This window comes from Schistocerca cancellata, chromosome 8 (genome assembly GCF_023864275.1).
Source record: "Schistocerca cancellata isolate TAMUIC-IGC-003103 chromosome 8, iqSchCanc2.1, whole genome shotgun sequence".
Taxonomy (NCBI): Eukaryota; Metazoa; Arthropoda; class Insecta; order Orthoptera; family Acrididae; genus Schistocerca; species Schistocerca cancellata.
In genome coordinates this window covers 316,564,681-316,591,046 of record NC_064633.1, presented here as the reverse complement: position 1 = coordinate 316,591,046, position 26,366 = coordinate 316,564,681, and the positions used below count along the sequence as shown (strand labels likewise).

The following is a 26,366-nucleotide window of genomic DNA, read 5'->3' as shown; positions in this document are numbered from 1 at the left end:
GTGGTTTAAGGCCAGCTCCTGGGTATTAAAATCTGTGATGGGTAAACATGGCTGTGACACCAGAAGGATGAACCATGCAGAGAATTTTTTTTGGAAAAGAGGGATATATCGAAAAGTCACTGGAGTTTTAACGGGACGCGTTTTTCTTGGCAGGATTTTTGTGGAAACAGCAATTATGGCATTGGCGAACAGAGTTCTGAAACAACGATTGGTGATCATGTCTTGCTTGGTGCCAAGGGAGGAGCAGGATATACAATTCAGATGGAAAATTCGACGGTTTGATAAGGGTCTTGACGCTGAATGGATCTCTATGGGCTCCACCCTCCACTCTAGCAAACGAATTGGGTCCAGACTTGGTTGGTACTGGCAGAAGCATGAGCCTCATTCAGTACTTCAGAGAGCCAGTCACAATAGCAAGACTCTACAAGTCTCATGCTGATAATTTACGGTGAGCAGTTTTAGCAGCGCCGGCACCTCAGGACAATCCTTGTTCAGAATTTAGTCAGTTAGCACAGAATTTAGGCATTCCTCTGTCCCACGTCCACCAGTGCATTGGTCGATGCAGGCATTTCTCAGCGTATTTGTTAGGCAAACAGTCACTGTATTTGTTTAGATAGAATTCGTATGTCATTTCGAAACGTCAATTGTGTCTATAGAGCATGTTCTCCAATCTTTATGAATTCTGGGGATCAGCAAATGGCTCTGAGCACTATGGGACTTAACTGCTGAGGTCATCAGTCCCCTAGAACTTAGAACTACTTAAACCTAACTAACCTAAGGACATCACACACATCGATGCCCGGGGCAGGATTCGAACCTGCGACCGTAGCGGTCGCGCGGTTCCAGACTGTAGCGCCTAGAACCACTCGGCCGCACCGGACGGCTGGGCATCAGCACATTCACTGGGTGTAAACCATATAGCGCACTTCTGTAATTTTAACGAATGATTAATCTGATGGTTCTCACCATTAGAAGAAGCCATTGTCAGACAACCTAAAGCAACCAAGGAACTTGTCCAACACTGCATAAACGAGGACAATTACCTTCGTTACAAAAAGTATATTCTGTGCCGCCAGACATTTTCTTCAAAATTCAGTGATGTAAACAACTCCTACAGCAAGAGCTATGCCTCACTGGGAACTGATGACATCTACCTTCAAGAGGAATTTCCATGACTGGTCAAGTCAGTCTCTACACAACATGGTTCCACAGTTTAGCCGCCATATTGACAGCGTTAAACTTAGTGCTTCAGCACACGAAGGGGCGACAAAACATTGCCGGTTGGTCGGAGGAACGGTTAGTGGTCTTGTTGCTCCTAGTTGCGACAGTCGGATCATCCGGTATTACGATTGCATCCGGATCACCGATAGTCCCCGGGCGTCACGTTCTACTGTTATGTGCCGTCATTAGACAATATCACTCTCGCCCGCCCTCAGTTACATGTGTTATTTCTTCATGTTGTTTCCTCTGATTACTGAAGTGTATGGTTTTTCTTCACTGGCGGTGAGTTGTCTCCCAGTCTAGTAATAATTACAATGAATCCAAGCACTTAGGCCACCTATTTTAGTATCTTTTTAACTTGTTCAGTCGGGTGAGCTTCATTCTCGATATATTCGTGGGTTTTTATCAAACCATACGGATTTAATTGAGTCTATAGTCAAATTTTATTTAAGTGCACTGGTGATACCCTCACCCCCCCCCCCCCCTTAATCTATCACACAAGTGGTCTACAGGGTGTCAACATTAAGCATTCCTCATCTCGAATTGCAATTTAAAACATCCATGAGATATAGATAGCTGTGGTTTGCGGCATCATGTAAAGTGGCTCAAAACGTTTTGTGGTTTTTTTTTCGGAAGGACTCCTTTTATCTTGTTTCAGGTGCTGACTACATGTGAAGAGAGAGCCCATCGCGTGGTGTGACACGTAGGAAAGAAATCACCCACTGCTGTCCAAAGACATTTCCAACTTGAATTTCAAAGGGTGCACCAGAGGCTAAGACGGTTTGATGTGACAAGAGACTAGCTACTAGCAGTGCAAACAGACAGTCAGGCTCTGGCAGAAAACGCACGTCTGCTGAAACTGTGGTGGAGATCAGAGATGCCCATCAAAGTCAGCTCGCCGGGCATCAAGGGAGCTAAACATCCCTCACTCAACAGTTCATGTAGAGCTGCACAAACGAGTTCGCCTGCACGCTAACAAAGCTCAAATTGTGAAAGCACTGAAACGAAACGACTTACAGCTTCACCATGAATTTTCTATTAAGATGTTGTGGCAGATCGGGCATATCTCCGACTGTCTAGGCAATGCAATTTTTCTAACGAAGTAGAAAAGCGGCAAGATTACCTGACTGCTTTGATCCGTGGCTTTCAGGTTATCATGCAAGGAAACTGCGAGTTCGGTTTCACATGAACAATATTTTCAAAATCCATGTTGGTTGGCATGGAGGGGGTCGTTTTATTCCTCATTATGTTTCACGTCAGATTATGTTGTAAGATTCTAAACAAGCACAAGCGGCAAGATTACCTGACTGCTTTGATCCGTGGCTTTCAGGTTATCATGCAAGGAAACTGCGAGTTCGGTTTCACATGAACAATATTTTCAAAATCCATGTTGGTTGGCATGGAGGGGGTCGTTTTATTCCTCATTATGTTTCACGTCAGATTATGTTGTAAGATTCTAAACAAGCACAAGCGGCAAGATTACCTGACTGCTTTGATCCGTGGCTTTCAGGTTATCATGCAAGGAAACTGCGAGTTCGGTTTCACATGAACAATATTTTCAAAATCCATGTTGGTTGGCATGGAGGGGGTCGTTTTATTCCTCATTATGTTTCACGTCAGATTATGTTGTAAGATTCTAAACAAACCGACGTAAAGGATATTGAACGGTAGTTTAGAGGATCATTTCTGCTACCCATCTTGCGGAGAGGCGTGACCTGTACTTTCTTCCAACTACTGGGCATGATATTTTGTTCGAGTAATCTACAAAGGATTACAGTTAACAGAGGGTATAGAATCTGATACGGATTCCATCGGCCCATGAGGCCTTGTTCAATTTCATCGATTTTAGCTGTTTCTGAACGCCACTGATGCTAATATCCATTTCACTGGTGGGACGTAGTGAGTGCTCGTTTGCAGGTCAGACACCAGGGAACACGGTTTCACCTTTTCACACCGTGTGAACAGAAACACTACTCGTGAGAGGTGAGAATCAGTACAGGAAAGAAAGCGCCAAGGACGCTGCAGTAGACTCACTTGCCACGAGTAGTCGATTGAGACAAGGAAGTAGGAGACAAACTCTCCCGTTTTTCTCGGGAGTCCCGTATTACAGCAATTTTTCTTTTGGTTTCCCCGGGTCCCTTATTGAACCCCTCTTTGCACCGTATATTTTGTCAGTGATCACTGTTATAAATAGTAATCTCAGGAAATACTATCGAAGCTTCAAAAGCCCTAACTGACAAGTCTCAAAACATCTTCCTATAGTAATCAATAGTGTTCTAGGCATGTAGTCTTTTTTTCTGTTCATGCTTCTGCGGAAAGAAGACGGCTTGGCTCAAGGTAATGCGAGGAGCGGAGAAAGAATAACATAGCCATCGCCTCTAGAGTGGCATGACAGGGGAAATGTTCACTTGTTTCTCGGACGTTACTGGCAACCAACGGATGCACTTGCCTCGTACCGGTCACCAGCTATGGTAAAAATAAGGCACGGAAGTAGCAAGGACTCACAGAAGCGGATTATAGAGACAGTCATGTCCAAACACATTGTATTATTTACTTCTCATCTGACTAACACGAGCATACTGTGTACTGTGTAAGCTTGACTTCAGCATCGCTCATAGGGGTAATGACGAATCCAGGCAACATTCTTGTACAGAAGTTCAGAGTCGGAACGAAAAGAACTGAAGGCTTCCGAAAATTTACTAAAATATTTTGGTAATGATAGCAAGGACGTAAAAAACATTGCAGGTGAGCTAGCAACAGTTTTTCATACTGTCGGACATAATGTCAGCTGCGGAAGTACGGATTACAGAAATAAATTATCTAAGAATGACTCTAATTTGGAAAAGATGATGACGTATGGTCAAACTAAGGCAGAAAAAATTGCGAAAAAGGATTTGGCTCAAAATATTTTTCAGCATGTCACTGATGTCTTAAAAGACCTAGCGAAATCAAGCAACTTCTTCTCTATTGTATCAGATGCGTCATACCACAAAAACAGAAATATGTTCCCTCTAGTTGTGAGGTATTTTAATCCTGACAAGGTGATAAGAAATGGAGTATAGGCTTCACTAAATAGGCCGATGGGACAGGTAATGGGGTCCACAGCCTGATGAAATCTTTACGAAATTTTCGTAATTTAGATGTAAAGAACCTGCATACTGTGCAGACAATGCAAATGTAAAATACGGGAAACACAATTCTGTGATTAAACAGCTTCAAGAACACAACAAGCTTTAGGCGAAACCAAATGCTCAGATCACATACTGCATAATGCAACAAAATATGTGTGTGATATTGGATATTGCAATGCTCGTCTTGAAAACATATGCAGATTTGTCTGTATCAGCCACTCCAGGAAACCGCGATGAACTTGTACAGCTGAAATTTATTGTGACTAAATCTCCCTTAAACCTCTCTTAAAATCGTCGTCTGATGTTGGTCATCTCCCTTAACGCTTTTAGACTTGAATTTTTTCAGCAGGAAGAAATTTTTTCTTTACATGGTAATGCTCTTAGGTGATTTTTAATAGTTTTAGATACACGATTTATACAAAAATTGTGGTATCGATAGCTACGATGCCACGGCGTAGATGAAAGTTCTTAAACTGGCACTACGACAGACACCGACGGCAGCGCCCTCTAGCCGGTGCTGTGGAGGTCTAAGAGCTCCGCTTACAGATTCTGCCATTTCATCAACAGCAGACGGCCTGGAAACATCACTTGAACCTCACAGGGTGATGGCTTGCTATTGAGACTATGTACTACTTACGATGGGTCTAAGGCATCGCACCTCAGTGCAAAGTTATGTATTTACTTAATATTGTGTTACAGTAAAACCTTTTCTAAGAACAGTACCAAGAGATTTTCACCTTTTCCTGCTCCTACTCACTTCCTACATTAGGCCTACCCTTCAGTTTACAGCAGCCTTCCAGGCGGGATACAAAAAACTATGTAGCCATTATCGAAACATCCTTCGTACACTTGGCTTCATTTTAAGGACTAAAGTTAATGATTACTTAATACTCTCTATTGTAATAAATAATAATATGATAATTCAATAATCGCCATGTAAAATATAAATAACAATATTCAATTATACAGTGAAATATTGAGAACGAAACATATCCTATATTCTGACAGTCACGAGCTGCTGCGCACTGCTACACTGACTTGCTGATATTTTAATAGAGATGCCCAACAGTTGGCAGCACTTGCGCATAATGAAAAGGGTGAGCATTCACAAATGTGTACCTCAGCTTTCATTGCAAAACAATACCTCTATTGCAGCTAAGACACAGTAAAAATTAATGTACACAGTCGTAGCTAGAGGGTTGATAGGGTTAAAACCACGATCAAATGGTGGTCACTCGGCAAGAAAGTCGGTGTAAATACCGCTTCAGTTGTAAGGTTCTTTTTATTTCGAACACGACCCGTTTCTGCCTCTTATATGCACATCATCAGGTGTTACAACTTTGTGCTGTGACGCGGAGCTCCGCAGTGGACGACTACAGGACTCGGTGTTTCAGAAGCTTTTGGTGAAACCAAATGTTCAGATCACATACTGCATAAAGCAACAAAATATGTATGTGAAGCTTTAGATATTGCAATGCTCGTCTTGAAAATACCGGGTGATCAAAAAGTCAGTATAAATTTGAAAACTTAATAAACCACGGAATAATGTAGATAGAGACACACATGCTTGGAATGACATGGGGTTTTATTAGAACAAAAAAAAGAAGTTCACAAAATTACCGACAGATGGCAGATGGCGTTGGACAGAAAATGTCAGTGACTGTGCATGAGAAACGTGTATAAAAGGAGCTGTAATGAGAGAGAGAATCAGATGCGCCAGCAGTCGCAGCATGTTGACGTTAGCTGAAAAGGCGCTTTTAGTGAAGCTGTATTATCAGAATGGGGAATGTGCTAGTTCAGCGTTACGATCCTATCGCCATAGGAAGGGGATTCGAACGGGTAAAGGTCCGTTGACAAATGCAGCTGTGGCGAGAACAAATTCGAAGTTCGAAGCCGCGGGTTGTTTAGACGATAGACCCCGTAGTGGCCGACCGAGCACAAGGCGTAATGCTGCTGGGACAGTTCAGGAAGAAATGGAGACTGTAGCGGGTTCGTCTATGCACGGGGAAGTCAGCGCTCGTGCAGCCGCACGTCGCACCGGCATTCCATACACTACTGTTTGGTTGGCACTGAGGCGTACCCTCCGATGCTATCCGTACAAAATCCATCGGCATCATGAACTGTTACCTGGTGATTTAGTGAAGCGGAGGGCATTTGCGGTGTGGGCGTTTCAAAAGATGGTGGAAGATGACGATTGGTTGAGTAACGTGTTGTGGACCGACGAAGCTCATTTCACGCTCCGAGGGTCTGTCAACGCCCACAACTGCAGAATTTGGGCTACCGAAAAACCTAGAACTGTCTTGGAAACTCCACTGTACGACGAGTAAGTCACGGTATGGGTTGGATTTACCACATCTACCGTTATCGGACCTTTTTTCTTCGAGGAAATGCGTGATTCTGGTTTTGTAACTGCTACCGTGACGGGTGAGAGGTACGCCGATATGTTACAGAATCGCATCATCCCCACCCTGGCTGATAAACACCTGCTGGAACGTACGATGTTTTTGCGGGATGGCGCTCCACCCCATATTGCTAGACGCGTGGAAGATCTCTCGCGCGCGTCGTTTGGTGATGATCGTGTGCTCAGCCACGTATTGAGCATTTCCTGTAAAGAACATCATCTTTGCTTTGTCTTACTTTGTTATGCTAATTATTGCTATTCTGATCAGATGAAGCGCCATCTGTCGGACATTTTTTGAACTAAATGATAACTAACTGAAACCCTCAGCTGCGTACAGGTGTTGTTGATATACCTCGATGTGGACAGTTGAAAATGTGTGCCCCGACCGGGACTCGAACCCGGGATCTCCTGCTTACATGGCAGACGCTCTATCCATCTGAGCCACCGAGGACACAGATGAATAGCGCGATTGGAGGGACTTATCCCTTGCACGCTTCCCGTGAGACTCACTTTCCCAACTGTCCACAATTCTACATAGCTCGGTCATCAACAGTATTCTGTTCTTTCGAGAGAAGTTACTCTCTTCACATATATTTTTTGAAATTTGTATTTTTTTGGTTCTAATAAAACCCCACGTCATTCCAAGCATGTGTGTCAATTTGTACCTCTCTATCTACATTATTCCGTGATTTATTGTTTTCAAACTTATATTGACTTTTTGATCCCCCGGTATATGCAGATTTGTCCTGTACTCGTACACTGCGGACCTCGGGATCACAGCACAAAGTTGTAACACCTGATGATGTGCATATAAGAGGCAGAAACGGGTCGAGTTCTAAACAAAAAGAACCTTACAGCTGAAGCGGTATATTGAACCTCTGTTATAATGCTCAGTTGCGGGTTTTCCTCCGACAGGATTGTTTGCACTGTAGTTCAAGTCGGTCGAGTAAGGGCGACGTAAGACAGGGAGGGAGTGCCGGCACAGAGGAAGCTGGCTCGGTGGGAGGCAGTCTCACCTTCTCCCACTGCCACTGGCCCTCCAGCGGGCGCTCGTTCACGAAGTCGAAGTTCCAGCGGCGGGTGGCTGCGGCCGTCTCCTCGGCGGCCATCTTGTCGGCGACGTCCTGGGCGGGCCGCAACACGTAGACTGCCAGTGGGTCGTCCGGCCAGCGCGCGCGGCGCCGCCTGCGCCCGGCGTCGCCGAGGCCGCCGGCGCCGCCGTCCTCGCCGGCCGACTCGTCGTCACCGAAGAGGCGGCGGCGGACGCTGCGGGCCCGCACTACTTGCCGCCGGTCGCCGTCTGGAGCCTCCCGCTACAAAACACAGCCAGTGGAGCTGGCGTCAAGTGCTGAACCCAAGACAAACATTGCTGCAATGTGGGCACAGTAGGGACTCTACAATATCATATAGGGCGTACATCTAAGAGCGTGAAAAAATGTAACAGGACGTAGAGAATGCTCCACTGAACAATTGGAGGCAGGCAACCTCGGGCCGGAGAAGCCATCCTAAGGAGATATGGAACTAAACTTGTCTACCGCTTTGTCTAGCATTGCTGCTTTCCAGCTTATTTAGAACTGACATGCGAACAAGTTTACACGTACTGTGCTGTTTATTTACATGTACTATGTACTATGGATAAATAAACAGCAAGACGAACAATTCGAAGCTGTTGTGTACATACAGGGTGTTTCAAAAATGACCGGTATATTTGAAACGGCAATAAAAACTAAACGAGCAGCGATAGAAATACACCGTTTGTTGCAATATGCTTGGGACAACAATACATTTTCAGGCGGACAAACTTTCGAAATTACAGTAGTTACAATTTTCAACAACAGATGGCGCTGCAAGTGATGTGAAAGATATAGAAGACAACGCAGTCTGTGGGTGCGCCATTCTGCACGTCGTCTTTCTGCTGTAAGCGTGTGCTGTTCACAACGTGCAAGTGTGCTGTAGACAACATGGTTTATTCCTCAGAACAGAGGATTTTTCTGGTGTTGGAATTCCACCGCCTAGAACACAGTGTTGTTGCAACAAGACGAAGTTTTCAACGCAACGGAGGTTTAATGTAACCAAAGGACCGAAAAGCGATACAATAAAGGATCTGTTTGAAAAATTTCGACGGACTGGGAACGTGACGGATGAACGTGCTGGAAAGGTAGGGCGACCGCGTACGGCAACCACAGCGGGCAACGCACAGCTAGTGCAGCAGGTGATCCAACAGCGGCCTCGGGTTTCCGTTCGCCGTGTTGCAGCTGCGGTCCAAATGACGCCAACGTCCACGAATCGTCTCATGCGCCAGAGTTTACATCTCTATCCATACAAAATTCAAGCGCGGCAACCCCGCAACGCCGCTACCATTGCTGCACGAGAGACATTCGCTAACGATATAGTGCACAGGATTGATGACGGCGATATGCATGTGGGCAGTATTTGGTTTACTGACGAAGCTTATTTTTACCTGGACGGCTTCGTCAATAAACAGAACTGGCGCATATGGGGAACCGAAAAGCCCCATGTTGCAATCCCATCGTCCCTGCATCCTCAAAAAGTACTGGTCTGGGCCGCCATTTCTTCCAAAGGAATCATTGGCCCATTTTTCAGATCCGAAACGATTACTGCATCACGCTATCTGGACATTCTTCGTGAATTTGTGGCGGTACAAACGGCCTTAGACGACACTGCGAACACCTCGTGGTTTATGCAAGATGGTGCCCGGCCACATCGCACGGCCGACGTCTTTAATTTCCTGAATGAATATTTCGATGATCGTGTGATTGCTTTGGGCTATCCGAAACATACAGGAGGCGGCCTCCCTATTGGCCAGACATGAACCCCTGTGACTTCTTTCTGTGGGGACACTTGAAAGACCAGGTGTACCGCCAGAATCCAGAAACAATTGAACAGCTGAAGCAGTACATCTCATCTGCATGTGAAGCCATTCCGCCAGACACGTTGTCAAAGGTTTTGGGTAATTTCATTCAGAGACTACGCCATATTATTGCTACGCATGGTGGATATGTGGAAAATATCGTACTATAGAGTTTCCCAGACCGCAGCGCCATCTGTTGTTGAAAATTGTAACTACTGTAATTTCGAAAGTTTGTCTGCCTGAAAATGTACTGTTGTCCCAAGCATATTTCTATCGCTGCTCGTTTAGTTTTTATTGCCGTTTCAAATATACCGGTCATTTTTGAAACACCCTGTAGTTCCACGTAGTCATCGCGTACACAACTTTCCCACTAGAGCGCGCCCCGCTAAGCACAACAGCGCAGGCGCAGCTCTCGTCCGTCTCCGCACTACTAGATGGCGCTGCCATAGAGACGGACCAAATTCTGCTTCCGCCGATCCGCGTATTAATATGCAACGCAGCCAATGAGATTGCTGCCCCCCTCCCCCTTCACTTTTCCTCTCCTTCCCCCCCTTTTTTCCCGTCATCTGACCAGTTTCCCCCCACCTGCTCTCGGGTGTGGTATGTCATATTTGTGCCAACTTTTTAGTGCAGTGTTTAAGTGAGTGTTCAGTGTTGTGCGTCTTTCCACAGTGTTGCGAACAGAAATCATGCTGTCGCTGGGTGTGCATTTTATATTTCTTGTGAACAGAACCCAGACTGTCGCCGTGTTTTTTAATTGTCTGTCTAATATTTTTCTGCTTCCTGTGTATTTTATTAGCATCATCAACCCTGTGTTTCATGTTTTAAGCTCCAGAATTTTCTGCCATTTTACGTTTAAGTCACCGATTTTATCGCCAACTGTTATTATTTTTTATTATCTTCATCTTTTTAAAACAAATTCTGCAGGCTGAAGAGCGGCATAATAAGCTGCTGCCACCCCCTAAAGGGGAATCGAAACTCAATAAAGGAAAAAAAATTAGATTGCTGCTAACGTAGAATCTTTTCTCCTCGCGGATCACTCTCGCGCAGTGATACATGAACGCGCAAGGTATCATAATGAGTGTACAGACCTCCGATTAGTCAGTCTGCATTTGTCTGCACCAGTCTGTACCAGTCTGCATCAGTCTGTACCATTCCATACGAGTTCTACATTTGTCTGTACCAGTCTATAGTCAAGTTTCAGTTTGCGCCTAATAAGATTACCTTATTCCTGTACATAGCCATGACGATGTATAGACACTTTTGTCAAGTATCAGAGATATATGTGAGAATAAGATTAACGTACTAATACCACAGGAACTTCAGATTGTCAATTGTAAATAGCATCCAGAACCAAGTTAAGTAATTTTTATGCTTGTTATTATTTTAATAAATGTGTGTGAAAATTAATCCAGTTCTGTTTAAAGTTGGTCACCGTCAATCTGCTAATCTAAGCGTGCAAGTGGCATTTCTATCGTCTGACCTAACGGCAGAAGATAAACACGCCACGATAAGACCACGAGACATATTGCTCACACTCGCCTACTTCGTTAGAGCGACAAGTCAAATAATCTGATGGTGTGTCTACTGAAGGTCTTACAGTACGCTCACCACAGAAGCCGATGAAAGTTGCCGTAGTTTAATGAGAACTGAAATATATGAAATTATTGTTGCGACTAGGGTAATATCCAGGGAAGAAATCGATTTTGCACCACCTCCGTAATGTATTGTGTTCCAAAGGAGCCTCCGCCGGCAGCAGTGAAATCGTTGCTGCGCGTTACTGAGTAAGTTTGTTTAGTTTGAGAGCTCATGGCTGTATAAAACTTCTGTCCGATCATTGCAGATAGTGTGGCGAACTAGTGGCAGACAAGTGAAAATGGTAAATGATGAGGGGTTTTGTACCCACAGTACCTACTGTAGAATCCTACAGGACACATCATAATATTACTATTTACTGTACATTTGTTGTTTATCGCAGAATTTGAAACTGTCTACAGCGCGCAATTAGAAATTTTATCTGCACAGTAACACAGTAAATCACCTTTTACTGTACGTATGTGCTCTTAACAGGACCAGTAGTAAATTGTTTTCAGGAAATTATATAAACTGGTCAAGAAACTGAAAATGATTCGTCAAGGCTCGAAATGCAGAGTCTTCTGAACTAAGAATCACTATTTGTGACTAAATGCCGTTTGTTTCATTTTTTATAGAAGGGTTGTTCTTCAGTAACGGGTTGATGCTAGCCCCAGAGAAACCTGTTTTCAGAAAATTGTGTAAACTGATCAAGCAACTGAACATGGGCCCCCAAGGCTCGAAATGCATAGTGTGCTGAAATAAAAGTTACGATTTGTGACTAAATGCCGTTCGTTTTACTTTTTGTAGAACGATTAATTTGGATCTTATGGGCGCTCAACGGCGAGGTCATCAGCGAGAATATTGTTCAGTAACACATTGATGCTAGCGGCAGAGAACCTTGTTTTATTTACAAAGGACTATATAGTCAGAGTATTTTCGCCTTGCTACTCATCGTTCCATATTTTCTAAACGTGACGTCAATTCTATGTTATGACTCAAAGGATATTTGCATATCGGTCACCATTATTAAATTCCTTCAATTTATCCGTTTAGTCCGATTTGACTGGGACCCTAAAATAACTCTACCAATAAATCCAAATGTGGTTTCGGCCTCTTCTGAAATTAATACGTCGTTTCTTCTTCGTATGGATTCAGAGGGATATCCCCAAAAGTCTTATACTATTTGATCAACACGTATTGGATCTTTCTGTTCAGGAGTATCTTCATGTTTCTACGATAACTCCATATGGAATTATTTGTCCGCCGATTTTACATGTGTTCCATAAGGACGTTGCGAGATACAAACGTATACTGTAGTACAAACATCTTCTAGAGAGATATATAAGGGTCAGTCAAAAAGTTAAAAGTTTCCGTTCGAAGACCGTACAGTCGAGAATCGGCATTCCAACCAGGCAAAATCGCCGTAAGCATTGAGGCAATCATTCCACCGACGCATCAAGTTGAAGATATCCGTTTGATAAAACACCGTGTCCTTCCGCGCGCAAAAGCCTGTGATTGGCTGCTCCACAGTCTCGTTCGACATGAATCGTCGTCCCTTCGAGACATTTTTAAGGGACCGAAGGCGCGATAATAGCATGGGGAGAAATCAGGAGTAGAGGGCGGGTGCTCGTGTGTCTCCCACTTCTGCGTTACGACATTTGCAAATACCACACTGATCCCTTGCTAACGTGTCGCTGCTTTTATATACACGCAATGGAGTCGCACTGTGTTGCATATACGCTGCGGCAACGCATACAAACGGGAAATTTTTGACCGCCCCTCACATTTACTGCTCTCGCAGCACGTTTCTAACGCGATTAGATATAACGTTTTCTATCTCTTGTCCTTTGAACCAGGTTCTGTACATCACAAATCCAGATACTTCGAACGAGAAAAAAAATCGCACTAAGAGAAGTTACAAACAATTCACTCAAGAAAAATCTGTTTTTTGCGGGGGAGATGGGGGGGGGGGGGGTTGTTATCTGCGACTTACAATCAGGTCGTTTTCGGCGCCTAAACGCCAGTGAGCCAATGGTGCCACGTAGCTCGAGGGGAAGCCTACGTTACAGGCGCAGACTCCTAACACACGTTCTCCCCACTTGTTGTCGTCTTTGTAATGCCACACTTCGTTTATTGTACACCTACACTTCAACTACCGCTCTTGGTCTTACTTTGGATTTGTGAGAGGTCACTTAATTCATACATCCTACTGGATAACTTACGACATATCCGAAACACGATTATTCCAAAGGCAACGTAATGATATATGCGTTTCACACTCATGTATCGGCTGTAACCACGATTAACAAACGTATTTAATTTGCTTCAGATGGAGGCGTGAAAGAAACAAGTGGCGACACAAAATTAATGTAAAATAACAATTTCACATATTCATATATGATAAAATTGTTATCAGTATATTTACAAATGAAACTAGACGAGATACGGTGTTTTTCTTTCACACTTTAACTGTCGCTTTGAATGTTTGTGAAGTGTAGAATCAAAGAGTCATCCTTCGCCGCTCGTTATCTGTTAAGCCAAGCTTTTGTTTTGATCAGACAACAGGTTGTTTATTAGCACTGGAAGGGCAGCATTAAAATTTATCCGTCATGGCATCTACTTAAAGGCAATTTCATTTTAATAAACGTCCAAGGAACTAATAGTTAGGTAAATGTAATGCCGTTCCTCGTGAGTATATAAATCTACGCAAAAAGACCACAGGAAACTGGTATTAAGCCCTATATTCTTTTCATTGTACCTAAATGATGTGTCAACAGTATTTTTCTACTGCAAATACCACATGCACGCTGAAAACCACCAGTTGTATGTAAGTACAAAACGAAAAACCTAAAGAAAACTAACGAGAATCTCAATACTGATCAGTGTGCTCTTATCAAATTGGCCCAGGATAGAGGTTCAAAGCTCAACTCATCCAAAACCCAAGCGGTACTTGTTGGTCATTCTAGGCTCATTAGCCCAAAATAGCGGGAGTCCCTCCCAGCTTCAACCGTAAATGGGACACATATCGACTTTTCTACTTCGGAAAAAAGTCTAAGAGTAATAACAGATGAAAATCTAAATTGGAATTAACACGTAACTATAATGTGTAAGAAGGCTTCGGCATCTCTCCATGCCCCACAAGAATATAAAAAGAGCCTCCGTCCTTACCTGAAAAAGTAACTTGTAAAAACACATTTCCAAACTATTGATTACAGCGATGTTAACCTGCAAGGCCTTTCTCAGGAAAGCTCATGGCGCTTGTAATTGGTTATGAATGCCTGTGTTCGTCAAATCTGTGATACTCGACCCTTTGATCATATTTCAGCATCGTACACACAGCTGTCCTGGCTGCGTGCACACAAGTGCAGAGATTTCCATACCCTCTGTCTTCTCCTCTGTCTTGTCAATGAAAACTGTCCCTCGTATCTCTCCTCGACCTGGACGCTCTTGTCTGAACAACAATGAAGCAACACCCGTTCCCATCAGAGCAAAATGCTTCCTGTCTCACTCCATCGTTCAGCCACCTTCTAGAATCCTTCTCAGTACCAGTAACCTGACTCTGGAACAACCTGCCGCACTATATTAAATGACTAAATAAAATCTCCATCTTCAGAAGACAGGTAATGAGATATCTGCTAAAGCAACAATAAGATTACCATTGTCCCTATACGCACTCGTTAGTCTAGTACAGCCCTCTTTGCAAACTGACCTTACTTATTTCCCAGTAATCTTAGCCAATGTAGTCTCCTTAAATTTCATTTTACCAGAACTCGCTATATCAGAATACATCTATTTTGTTGCCCTATAAACTCTTCTTACATCTACCACTATCATTATTGCTACTAATTTCACAACCGTGTCATTTTTGTTATTATTATTATTGTTGTTGCTATTAATATTATTATCACTATTAGTGGTTGCAGGCGCAGTATTACAAGCTATGCCGGTATCAACTTTCTTAGTTCATAACCAGCATAATTTATTAACATTGCCACTTCAGACAGACAAATCATTTTAATAGTACTTGTCACAGTAAAATTCTTATTACTGGTTAACTATGATATAAAAGATACAGCACGTGTGAACCCTGGTCTGATGTAAGAGAGCACCGGGTGGCCCTAACCAGATCAGGTTAATTAAATAAAAATAAATAAAGAATCACACGTGAATACAAAATTCGTAATTAATGTTCTTCTTGAATATTAATTTGTTTTGAAACTCTGTATTTTCATATTCATGATTAGTTCACCACTCTCGAGTCATGGTCTTAAATTTATTTCGTATGGAAGTATAATATTGCGCTACTTTCAAAGGCCCACAAAAATTTCAGTTTAATCGGATAACTGCGGATTTTTGTTTATAACGACTAACCTGTATACTTAGGAAGAAATTAATTAAAGCTACGATGGTGAGGGAGAAGGTATGATGACTTGCCAGCAGTTCAAAGGCAGATGTAGATCTAGAACGCTCTGAGAAGCTCTGGAGTAGTACATTTTTACGTAAGACGAAGCGTCCTATGGGCCTGAACGGCTGTCGGAATCTGTAGTGCTGTTCTCGTTCACACCTTCATTCTGAAACTCTTAAGAGTTATCGGAAATGTAATGCGAAGCTGGTGTTGATGAACGCCTCGAGCGTCGTGTGGGAAACCGATAAGGCGCAGAGGGTCTGCAGTTCCGGGAAACAGTCTGCGCCGAGCCATCGCGAAGCGGGACTGCGCGCTGCCTGCTGTGACGTCACTATACTGCTGTAACTGCCGCCGGACTTGACGCAATATCCTTTGGCCGAGAGCAGCGGAAAAAGCACTTCTTCGCTGGAACTCTGCTTCCTGCCACACTCACAGCTGCTTTATGCGACGTAGCTGCGTGCCTCCCGACCGTGCAACGATGATAAACCTAATATCTTTCGTCATCACATCAGTATACAGAATCTGCGCATACAGTATGAAATTCTTGGCGAATACATGTCATTTCCCTTTATCAGTTTGTGTCATCTTAAGGAAACGATGGATTCCAGAGTACTGTTCCAGCTTTTCAAGTCCTCGTGAAGTAGGCATCACAACAAGTGTCGAACGTACCCAGATAATTCCGTGTACACGACACAAAAGGGTAGTGCAGATGCTCGGGTAACTTAATTGGGAATCTTTGGAAGAAAGAAGACTCCTTCGTCGCGAAATGCGGTTGTGTAGATTTTAAGAACGTAAATTTTACGAAGATGTTTCGACATTCTGCTGCCACCTTATATATATCTCACGCACAAATCTCGAGAATAACATACGAGAAATAAGCGAATGCACAGAGGCGGGTAATTTAATTGGGAATCTTTGGAAGAAAGAAGACTCCTTCGTCGCGAAATGCGGTTGTGTAGATTTTAAGAACGTAAATTTTACGAAGATGTTTCGACATTCTGCTGCCACCCAATGTATATCTCACGCACAGATCTCGAGAATAACATACGAGAAATAAGCGAATGCACAGAGGCGGGTAATTTAATTGGGAATCTTTGGAAGAAAGAAGACTCCTTCGTCGCGAAATGCGGTTGTGTAGATTTTAAGAACGTAAATTTTACGAAGATGTTTCGACATTCTGCTGCCACCCAATGTATATCTCACGCACAGATCTCGAGAATAACATACGAGAAATAAGCGAATGCACAGAGGCGGGTAATTTAATTGGGAATCTTTGGAAGAAAGAAGACGCCTTCGTCGCGAAATGCGGTTGTGTAGATTTTAAGAACGTAAATTTTACGAAGATGTTTCGACATTCTGCTGCCACCCAATGTATATCTCACGCACAGATCTCGAGAATAACATACGAGAAATAAGCGAATGCACAGAGGCGTACAGACAGTCATATTTTTCCATCGCTCATTGTGCAATTGGAGCAGAACATAAAATAGCTAAAATTGATACCATGTACTCGCCGATTCGCAGTGTACTGTGGCTTCTGGAGAACATATGTAGATAGAGATGTAGAAGGAACACGGCCGACGGAAGCATATAATGTAGTCCAGGAAGGCTACCGTTACACTGCCCAGCACTTACGACGTGTTTACGTGTATTTGATAGCAGAAAAATGGTAGAATCTTCTGATAGCTATGAATTACGATATCATATGAAACCATTCTAAACGACTCCCTTAATTCAGTGACAAAGGAATTGTTCCCACTTTGGGAGCCGGCGCTTCAGTCCGGCCGCTACGGTCGCAGGTTCGAATCCTGCATCATACATGGATGTGTGTGATGTCCTTAGGTTAGTTAGGTTTAAGTAGTTCTACGTCTAGGGGACTGGTGATCTCAGATGTTAAGTCTCATACTGCTTAGAGTCATTTTGAACCACTTTGGGATTGCGTTTTTCAAGGAGACATTGAAATGTCAAGGGCGGGATTAAATAAAATTTTAGGTTTCTTGTGGTGTCCATTTTTCGTAGTATCTGTATATTAACTGCAGTATTTTACAAGACATACGTCGCTTCCTTGCTGCACATTAATATTTTGCTTTATTTGTGCACCCAGATGCGTTTCGTCTTTTTAATAAGGCATCTTCAGTGGGTGTCCTTTGATATCACACGATTGTTTGTTATAACGTATTGGTTACAGATTTAAAACAGTTACTTGGAAGTTTTTTACAGTAAAATGAAAAAGGTACTCACAGAGCAGCTTCTAATTCATTATCTGAAAGCCATTCAACTTTCCCTCACCCAGAAAAGTGGTTGAAAGCGTTCAGTTTTTCGTTTTGTAACTGCAGTTTCGTAACACAACACTTTGATGCCATCTTCCGTGCCTAGAGAGTCATCTGTTTCTGCAAGTGTTGCCAAGTTTCCGAATTTTTGCTTTCATTTGTTTCTTGTCTGACTGTGTATGTACTGATATTAGTTTCTGTTTACGTGCGTGAGGGAAAAAAAGACTAAGCGAAACGGTCCTTTTTTGCTAATTGTTACTAAATCCAGGAAGGTCAGTAGTTGATTCAGCATCTGGTGCAAAGATTGACAGCTAACCCCTGACACAAAGAAATGTAATTTTATGCTAATAAATAGTCGACAAGATCCGAAGTAGTTAAATTTCGTAATCGGAGACCAATAACTGAAACGACAATATAAATACATCAGAGGCAGAAACAACTGTTAAGAGTCCGATTTATTGAAACATTGCTAACGAAGTATAATTCACGCTTGAACTTGTTAGCTATCAAAACTCTCGTTCGACTAATTCTTTAGTAATACTGGACTTAACGGTAGAGATAAAAAAAAGAGAGATTCAAAGAAGAATTGCGCATTTCGTAAGGCGTTCGTTTCCTCAGCGTGAGAGTGTCACTGAAGTACTGAACTAACTGCCGTGGGAGACATCACAACAAAGTGATGATGTCTACAAAAACGTGGAGTCATTACTTCATCTACTGCTAGGTAGCATATCGGGCAACACGTGTCCATCAGCGCACTCAGTCAGCTGCCAGGTTGAGATTTTCATCTCCCTCCTAGTTCAGGACCATGCACTGAAGATTCTCTGCAAAACTTCGTTTCCCGGTGTTATGAGGTCTTCCTCTACTTCTGCATCCATCCGTTGGTTTCCACAACAGTACTGATTTGGGGATTCTTCCACCTTTCAAGCGTAAAGCAGTCCCACAAGCCTCAGTCTACTTTGAACTACGATTTTGTGCAGGCTGTGTAGAGCTTCCAACAATTTTATAGGTTTAAACATGGTTGTGATAACTGATTTTCAAAATTCGCCTCAGCCATCGCTGTTGAAAGATACTGCGCTATTGTGCTGACATTTGCTGACAATTTCCAGGTCTCACGTATGTATATGGCTATCGATAGCATTATACAGGAATACAGCCGAAGCTTTGTGGACATATTTATAAAGTCTAATTCCCCGTTCTGCTGCTCATGTCAGCATCCTCATCCTTTTTATTACAGATGACGCTGCCCCGGTATATTAATCTATCAACACCTTCTATGACCTCCTGTTGCACTACAATTTCGATAGATACATCTGCACTTTTTACGTAGACAGTTTTGTCATATCACCATTTGTTTTAAGCCCTACAGAACTGGCTGTCCAATCCGACTTGAAGGTCACTAGTTTGTGGTATTTCTGCCAGAAGAACGACGTCATCAGCAAAATCCAGGTTCGTAAATGTGCATTGTTCAAATGGCTCTGAGCACTATGGGACTTAACATCTGAGGTCATCAGTCCCCTAGGACTTAGAACTACTTAAACCTAACTAACCTAAGGACAACACACACATCCATGCCCGAGGCAGGATTCGAACCTGCGACCGTAGCGGCCGCGCGGTTCCAGACTGACGCGCCTAGAACCGCTTGGCCACACCGGCCGGCTGCATTGTTCATTGTAACGTATGTCCATGTTGGAGTTGTCCATAAATTTTCTCAGTATGTTATCTACGACCAATATGAAAAGAACTGATTTTTACAGGCAAAACACGGAGAAGATGCAAAAAGTCGTGGTACGGCAGAGAAGTAGTCTGGAAATGATACGGAAAACCCTCTGCCAGGCAAATAAGTGTTGATTTCAGAGTAGTGATGTAGGTGCAGCTGTAGAAATGGTGACAAGATGCATCCTTGTCTGACGCCTGTCAGAATGCTGAAAAGAGGGGTGATCCCGTCTTCTGTTTTATACAGCAACTCGAGACTTCATACGGGTTTCTGAAAAGATCACATAGAGACGGCAAGGATTTCCATATAGACTTACAATATTCCACGATGATTTTCTGTGCATACTATCAATTTTCTTAAAAAATTAATGAGGTTTATTTGCAATGGATAGCTGAATTCCATGCCTCGCTTTATTACGTTGCGCAGAACAGATATTTGTTCGGAGCGGGATCTCCCACTTCTAAAGCAGCTAGTTCTTCTCGTACTGAACAATCGGCTGTTTCTTGTATCCTTTTTAGCAACACGAGGCAAAAGACAGTTTCTAGCATCGAGAGAAGCGTGATGTCTCTCTAATTTGCACATTTGGTTAGATTCCCGTTCTTCGGTAGTTTTACTATCATACCACGCCTGCAGTCTTCTAGAACTTGCCTAGCTATATTTTACAGTTTAATAAGTCTATACCTGTATACTGCATATTGCAAAAAGTCTGATAGAATTCCTTGAGGCCACGTGCCAAATCGGGCCTCCAACTTAAATATTGCGTAATGACCATCTGGGCAAATCTACTAAGTTCAGGCTTAGTACAGCGTGGTAGCAACGATCTTTCTTCCCGTACACGAAGCGTGATTTAAATAGAAAATAAGATTGATTGGGGCAGGGGTGGGCGGGCTACCTGTTTGCATTCTTTGCCACACATCGAGCGTAAGGATGCATATGCAGATTTCATGTTATTGATCTCTTTCTCCATCACGTATAGGGACACCACTTGCAAGTTTCTTTCTTTTGGTAGTATCTTTTCCCTAACGAATATTATTCCTTTACAGCGTTTGCACACTACTCCCGGTAAAGCAGCCGGTGTCCCTAACGGACGATAGTGCATTTACGTTCGACCCAGAGGAATCCATTCGGAATATTGTTAGTGGGCTGGTTTCCGTCATCATTGTTTAGCCTACCAAGGGGGAGAATGCGTTGGTGCTGACTATCTGATCACAGCACTGGTCGTCAATTCGAATGCTAAATCAAAGTAACCGTGGATCTTAACATTACCATCCAATGAACAGGTCATCGTAATTGTGACATCACGCAAAGATCGCAGTGCCACACCAAAATCGGCAATGCGCAAAGATACCACAGACATTAGCGTCGTCTCGCTGCAGTCTGCAATGCCCAATGGAAGGCGTTCCTGAAGACATGCCCTCTCTGTCACTTGGATGGCGCCATCTACTGAGACGAGCATGGACTCACGCCCTGCCGCAGTTCGTGACCATCGATGAAGTAGTCACCTTCATCTAGTTACAACACCAGCGCTACTCAAGTCACACATGGAAATATCTCGATTTTTGTTTTGTTTTAAATACGGACTTCTACTTCAAGAGAAGAGTTTGTAATTACGTTCATCATGCGATGGTTTACTGTTCGAAGACAGTTGTAAATATTGGACACATTCTTATGGCAATGGATTGTATCAAGCTAGGTAATGTAATAAATTAGGCAACGTAATAAAGTGAGCTACTGTTTCATACGTTATAGTTCCGATCAGCCATCTCTCATAACAATCAATGAACCCACAGCTATGACCAGATGACTGTAGCATCGTCAACTCATAACAGTCACCAGTGTGCCTCATTCTCTCATTCCACGAGATGTAATATGAGCGATTAGATAGTAACCCACATTACTGGCATATACTCTAGTGATTACGAACTGTATTTCATCGCTACTTTTCCTCTTTCAAGCCAGGCACTGGTGTTAAAATATTTCTCAAATAATTGGGTTTCCAGCCACCTACGTCCAGCTGCCACCAGAATACTATCGTGCGTTATCGACCTCGGATACGTGGGTCGCTCCCACGGAAGGGCGGTTAGTGAAGCTTTCTGTGGCATAATTGCCCTCGCGTGGAGAATCTGAAATCTACGACCTCACTGCTGCTCTCTTCGAGATGTGAGTTATGTATTAAAATACAATTTCACCTCAGCTCCTCCTTTCATTTTCATAATCATCCTTATCCGTAAAACACAGTGCTGCACCCTCACTGCTGACGCTCTACCTTCGACGCGAACATACAGATTGCACCAAGATTATACATATGGCGAAGGATCCTAAGTTGAGTATTTTGAGATATGGGGCCAATGGTGGGAGATGAATCTTTTAGTTGCTATGACGTCTTCCATGAGCAGCGCATGTGTGACACATGTTTGTAACCTGCCTGTGTTTCGCAAAATTGTCTGCGATCCAAACTGCAAAAACAATACACAGTCGTCTGTGGTGAATCTACGGTGGAATTTACTACTGCATACTGGATGATTCAGCTAATTGAAGGAAAACTGCAGGTAACGACCTCTGTCAGAACAAGGAGCAAAAAAGGTCATTTGGACATATGTCCGGAAACGTATGATTTGCTACAGGCTATTTATTAAATCATCATGCCTCTAAAATACAATGCAACGCACGACACGCCGTGATAAGACAACCGTTACATAAGGGTTTCGAAGTGGCTCCCATTGGCCTCTAAGCATGCGCGAACACTACGCAGCAGTGACTGCCGCACACCATCAAATGTGCCATTCTGAAACTTAAGGGCTTCACTGGGAGTATGAAGGCGTTGTTTCACTACCTGCACGTCCGAGATGGGCCTGCGTACACGATATCTTTCACATGTCCGCACAGGTATGAACCTAAAGGTTCAAGACCTGGTGACCTCGTCCGAGTCGTTGGTGGTGGTGATACATTTCTATGGGACCAAACTGCTGAGCTTATCGGTCCCTAAGCTTACACACTACTTAATCTAACTTAAATTAACTTACACTAAGGCCAACACACACACCCATGCCCGAGGGAGGACTCGAACCTCCGACGGGGGCAGCCGCGTGAACCGTGGCAAGGCCCCCTAGACCGCGCGGCTACTTCGCGCGCCTACCTCGTCCGGTCCAGTGGTCGAGCCAGATGTTGTCGAGATGCTTCCACAGGAAAACGGGCTGGAGCACCGTCATCTAGTGGCCACATTACCGCCCGTAGTCCTAAATGCACGACTTCCTGCAGGAGAGGCAGGTTACACAAGCAAGAAGTATAGACAGGCCTTGTCCGTCAGGCGTTGTGAAAGGACGACTGGTCCCACGAGGCAATCGCCAGTAATCTTTCGAGTGTGGACTTGAAAGACTAATACAGGCAGAACATTTCCACTTATTTGGTGTGTTCTTGTATGTGCTTTCCATTATCGAAAGTTACACTGTCAACGATCTTTTATCTCTACCGTCAACTGGAAGTACCTCCCACTGGAACGCAGTTCCGGCCATATATCCATATGGTCTCATCCACTCAGGAATCGTTTCCTGCAGTTTTCCCCTTTTAGCCAAACCAAGCTGAATAGTGTATAGCTGGTTGTCGAAGGAACTGTTCATCCGGCATCATGCTAACTAGAATAAATTTATCACGGTGGATAGAAACTTACAAGAAATTTCGTCGTTCAAGTCTGTGACAGCTTGCCGAGCTTACAGATAAAGAATCGTTCACGTAGTTGAATTAGAGGAGACGGTGTTGAACCCCGTGAGAGATGATTCATTAATTAGCGCCCATCAACTTGCCTGTCAAGTGTTACGCCTCGAGGAAAAAGTGGGGAGAGAACTTAATCACACCCCTGTCATAAACAACGTGTGCCAGCAAGGTTCGAATCAATTTATCCCGGAGCTGGGATGTTACTGCAAGAATCAAGTTGTTTATATCACTTCCGACCATTGGTTACTTACCTCGAAGTATTTATTACGAAATTTATTTGCAGTAGCGAATTCTTTAGACATCAGCTGTATTAAATATGGATGTATTACCTATTGGTGGCAAACGAAAATTTGTGGCGAATTGGGGCTCGAACCCGGATTTCTCGTTTATCGCGAGAGGTCGCGTCAGCCATCTCGGTATCCGTACACGTTTCCCACAGCGATCAAAACCTCTACTTGGAACACGTCTGTACGGGTAAAACGACGATAACACATTCGTTGAACACGTTGGTCTCAATACCCCTGTTGTTGAATCCAAGTAATGTTGAGCAATAGTGGTGTATAAATTGTGGCATATGGAGGTTTGAATCGGTCCAGGAAGCGTGCATGGATATCCGAGGAGGAAAAGATGAAAAAGAAAAATCGTGCTCAGCGTGAATGACTATCATGTATGGGACCCGGGTTCGATTCTCAGCAAAAAAAACAAAAAGCGGTAAACAGCGCATCATGTCGGTATGAAAAAAAATTATGGTTAAGGTGACAGACCGCGACAGGAGGAAAAGGCAAATTCGCGTTCAGTACCGGCACAAATTTATATGTGGCGCCAACAGCACAGCTGATGTCAAAAGAATGCGCAATTGCGAATAAGTTTCGTAACATTAATACAGTTGCAGATCTTTACCAATGTCTGTTTCTTGAAACATGCCTGCATGTTTGAACGAATAGAAACTGTAAAATAAGTATCAAAGTATTTAATTTAGTATTCTTTACCGTGTGTAGAATTTTGAACTTAACGTTTTGGGACACCGTGTATACTTTAGGCAGTACGCTTAGGAAAATAATGCGAGCCGATCACTGTATTTCCGTCGTTGTACATCTTCAAAATGGAGCTGTAGCCACAAAACGGGTTTTAAAAAATCAGGCAAATAAATTATTTTGACAATGACGGCGAACTACTAGCAAAAATAATCATAAAGTTACAATCACGGACAGCTTCAGACGAACTATCTGTTAACGTTCTTTATTTTTAGTGTTACAATCAGATGACCATTCACAACTTTGTAACTGGATTCGCCAATTCGTCATCCCTAGACAATCAATAGATATAAAGAAATCAACCTGATATCTTTAGCCGTTCGTGAGAAAAAGGGATTCGGACAGGCAGACAGACAAACGGGCAGACGGACGGACGGATGGACAACGAAGTGATCGTATAAGGGTTCCGTTTTTACCGGTTGAGGTACGTAATCTCAAAATTTGAAGCAAAAACGGTAAAATGTTTTGCGTAATGATTTGTCTAAAAGTAAGGAATATAATAAATTAGAAATACATTTGACACAACTTCGAATGCTCCTCGAAATCATTAAGTAAATGAGTTCCCGATGGGGAGTTTAAAGTTCAATGTTTAACTTGGCATTTTAAAGATTACTAGAGGATATCTGTCAGGTGCTTTACGTAGACCGTGAAATTTGCTGTTTTGCAGGCCTGAGACGTTATTGTTATATGAAGTCAATTGTCACCTTATTTCTTGTAAACGCTTTCGAGCATCATTCAAAGGTGCGTAGATCTTTCACAATTCTACACTATTTCTTACTTTAACACAAGTCACTTCATGAAATATCTTTATATTCTTTTCTCAGTTTTTTTTCAAATTTTGTTCAGAAAGCATGAAATATAGTATATCTAAACGCTGATCAGTATTATATTCTATTCTGTTATAGAGTATATAGATGAAGAGAAAGCAGGGAAGTTTCAATTTATGTTGTTTTATTTTTTTTATTTTTATTTTTTTTTTAGAAATCAAAGAACGAATTACACCGTTTCTAATGTTATGAGAAGTGGAATCCTAATAACTAGTTCAGCATCTCTGGTGGTTGATCATCATCCACGCTATTTCATCGTCAAAGAACATTCCGGTCCCACGATGGTCAATTTGACACCCTATTTGTCTACTTTGCACTCTTACATTGGCTATGAAAATTCGGATAAAAATCCGTTGTGTAATTTCTGGGGAGTCTTGTATATGCTCAGCTCAACTACTTGACCAAAAAGAGAAGACAAAGAATTATTGTAGAATGAATCAAATCTGCCAAGTGCGTTCGAAACGATAAAAGAAAAATAATATCTGGCAGACTTCACTGAGTTTTTGCGTCCACTTGTTATCCACTGACAGTCTGAGGATGACCACTGGCTGGTCGAAACAGGTTACGGCATTGTGAAATGCTTGTATTATTGTGTAGCATAAAATATAAAAAAGTAAAAGAACATAATAGTTCAAACGTTTAATTTCCATGGATAGTACAACTGTAAATAACGGACTGATATCTAGTCAGGCGAAAAGGGTCATGTATCATTGAGAAACAAAACCATACAACATGTTAATACATTCAAAAAAGTTTGTTTGTGTGGCCATCCTCTGCAGCAAACATGTAATACTTGTTTTGTAAATATAACTGCTTTTACCGGCTGCTAGTTACTTTATTTATCCCACACGCGTTTCGCGTTCTCCTGTTCTAAGACATCATCAGTGACATCTGTAACGATAGAGTTTTGTTAGTTTTAGATTATTAAACAGTTAACTTCCCGATTTTTTGTAAAAAAAAGTAATTACTTACGATTTGCTGACCCGCGTTTCCTCACTCGATACAACTGTGTTTCATCTTCTTTGGTATGTTTACCTATTTGTTGCCAACCTAACGAAGTATACGTTCGAGACTAATTTCTATTTATGATGTTCATACCGTGTGTGTGTATGAGTGACAGAGAGAGGGGGACAGAGCCGAAGAGTATTCTTTTTTTTTTTGGGGGGGGGGGGGGGTACTAGTTGCAATAGCTGTTAGCGAGTGGT

At 42.8% G+C, this 26,366-nt stretch overlaps 1 protein-coding gene and 1 non-coding gene across 7 annotated transcripts in view; both read right to left on the bottom strand.

The window, feature by feature from the left end:
* The window catches only part of LOC126095104 (uncharacterized), a 303,184-nt gene that overhangs the window by 13,533 nt on the left and 263,285 nt on the right, over nt 1-26,366 (bottom strand). For all 6 annotated transcript variants that reach the window (XM_049909808.1, XM_049909812.1, XM_049909811.1 and 3 more), the window contains one exon: nt 7,770-8,066. In XM_049909808.1, coding sequence (XP_049765765.1) covers nt 7,770-8,066 — 297 coding nt within the window. The remainder of the gene's footprint in view (nt 1-7,769; nt 8,067-26,366) is intronic.
* Nucleotides 7,131-7,204, bottom strand: Trnat-ugu (transfer RNA threonine (anticodon UGU)). Its single transcript has one exon. It is a non-coding gene; the product is annotated as a tRNA-Thr (tRNA).